This window comes from Littorina saxatilis, linkage group LG6, assembly GCF_037325665.1.
Source record: "Littorina saxatilis isolate snail1 linkage group LG6, US_GU_Lsax_2.0, whole genome shotgun sequence".
Classification (NCBI taxonomy): domain Eukaryota; kingdom Metazoa; phylum Mollusca; class Gastropoda; order Littorinimorpha; family Littorinidae; genus Littorina; species Littorina saxatilis.
In genome coordinates, this window is record NC_090250.1 from 49,896,595 (window position 1) to 49,899,094 (window position 2,500).

General features: G+C 42.1%; 1 protein-coding gene across 1 annotated transcript in view; it reads right to left on the reverse strand.

Annotated features, from left to right (window-relative positions):
• The window catches only part of LOC138968041 (acid-sensing ion channel 3-like), an 11,537-nt gene extending 10,202 nt beyond the window's left edge, over positions 1-1,335 (reverse strand). The window contains exons 1-2 of the mRNA XM_070340604.1: positions 1,235-1,335; positions 1-195 (exon numbers count right to left, since the gene is read on the reverse strand). The exon at positions 1-195 is cut by the window's left edge and continues 89 nt beyond it. Of these exons, the coding sequence (XP_070196705.1) occupies positions 1-195; positions 1,235-1,335 (296 nt within the window). The remainder of the gene's footprint in view (positions 196-1,234) is intronic.
• Between the last annotated feature and the right edge of the window lie 1,165 nt (positions 1,336-2,500).

Here is a 2,500-nt window from a genome sequence, read left to right on the forward strand (position 1 = left end):
AAGGTGCTGCCAGCGAGTTTTGTTGCATCCAGCGGGTTTATGTTGCAAATGGTAAGTGCTGGGAAGGGCAGTGGTGACGTCATCTTGACGCTGGAGACGGTCTTGAAAGGGAGACTATTGATGTCAAGGTAGGAGCTGTGCATCATTAACACCAACATCGTGACTGCCGTCACCACGAACACAGCCCAAAGGCATCTGAGAAAAAAACAATGGAGCGGCGGTTATGGATAAGTTAATGGAATAATAGTAAGGATAATTTTCTCTCTGGAAATATTGATACTTTGAGATCTGAGAACTGCTTATTTGAATGACCGCAAGCACATGATGTGTCGTAAACGCTATCTTAAGGCCTTACATTAATTGGGCGAAGTTTACTTCGCGAAGCTGACTGCACGAAGCTTTAGCACTGTGTTTTCGGTAAAAAGACTTAATGACAATTTGGACCTTTAAACGTTCAAGGTACGTGCGCTGTTCTGTCATTTAGAAACACCTGCAATGATTTGCTCAAAACTGCTTCGAAACCATGCCAAATAATTACACTAAATTTCATCAGCAGTTGGTTCGCTTCGCCCAGCTCTCCTGTGTCAATAAGCCGGATTTCCGTTTGTCATCATACTTTATTTACTTTTCGTAGATACGGTATTACCCATTCTTCAAAGCAGATTAAAACCGTTTGTTGTGGAAGTCAAACCTATATTCTAGCAAACGCTTGCACATTCCGTACCAAACAGGGCTAAAACGCTTAGTATTACATATATACAAACACACTTTCCGTTCGAGAATATCACCGTCTGAAAAGACTACCAAACACAGCATTTAGATTTGAAAAATAGAACGCTTAAACACTGATTCTAAGACCTTCCTCGTGTTCCTTGTGTGTGATACAATCTATTCAACACCCCAACAAAATCAAATATGTATCTCTAGGAACACTTAGGGGCAAAAGGCGTCACAATGAGAATTACAATCTGGAATGCCTATTCAAAACACAACCGTTTTCAATTTGAATAACTGAGCGCTCAAACGTTCATTATTAAGGTATTCCTGGTGTGTGGTCACATAATCACAACCCCAAGCCCGAACTTTATAGCTCTTGGGGCGATGAGACACAGTGGGTTTTTTTTTGCTAGACATTATCACTCTAAGCCTGAGCAGCGTTTACCAGACATTTACTTATACAGGTTACAAGAGAACAATATATAGAGTATAAAGGACAGAGGACATTGCACATTACCTGCGTAATAAGGCGTGCTTTTTGTCAAAGATGCGACTGATTCCATGCGCCGTAGTGCTGCTGATGAAGTTTTGAAATTCCTCTTTGGCTTTGGCTTCCATCTTTGCTCTGAGGAAGATGTAACATGATGTGATCACTCACTCCCTCTGGCTTTTTAGAAACGCAGCCTGGTCTACAGATCATTAAAAATGTCATGCACATATTTTGTTCTGTGTTCGTATGGTTTCATGAATGTGTGTGTGTGTGTGTGTGTGTGTGTGTGTGTGTGTGTGTGTGTGTGTGTGTGTGTGTGTGTGTGTGTGTGTTTGTGTGTGTGTGTGTGTGTGTGTGTGTGTTTGTGAGCGCGCTCGCGCTTCAATGCGTCATCTGTAATGTCCAAGTTCTACCTGTTTAAAACCAATCAATCCTTATAGATTTACAAGTAATACTTGCCTATTGTGTCGTCCAGTGATACAGCAAACGTTCATGCACACAGGTACAGCACAGTAACATCCAGCGTTACCGATGATGCGTCCACAACGAGTGATGGTGCTACGCTCTATTTCAAGTCATCGATTTTACCAGTCCTAGTCCAGCAGCCAGCTTCTGATGTGTTGAAGTCTGCTTCCACTCCTAATTCTTCGGCTTTTATCGAGAATGGAGTGTTGACGACCGCAGACTTGACCCGCGTTCGGCGAGATGGCTAGGTTTTTAGCGAGTAAAGTTAGGGGAAGGCGTTCCCAGGGTACTCAAGAAAAGAGATCAGCAGTTTTGCTTACGTTACCGTGGCATGACAGATACCCTTCCAGTAGCTTCCCCTGTAGTTTCACTACATAAATGCCTAACACTGAGATAGGTATTTTTCTTATGAGCGTGACGATATCTTTTCTGAAGGCTAACTTGCATATGAGTGTGGGTTTATGAGGAACGTTGACTTCTGAAATGATTTGCCGAGACAGAAAGCACACAAATCTCTGTGATCAGTGAGGGAACACCACAGGCGGAAGAAGACCGTCGTCACGGTCCATTGGTCATCTCCGCGTACCGGTCACACCCGAGTGGAGTAAGACGTGCAGATTCCGGTTCCGGACCCGGTTGATATTGGTTTTGTTGTTGTTGTTGTTGTTGTTGTTGTTGTTGTTGTTGTTGTTGTTGACATTTAATTCAATTTTGATTTGTTTTATTTTATCTTATCTATTTATTTTTATTTGTTGGTGTTTTTGTTTGTTTTGTTTCTTTGGTTGTTTGTTTGTTTCTGAACTTTCCTCCTTCATAACTGTCTTTTGA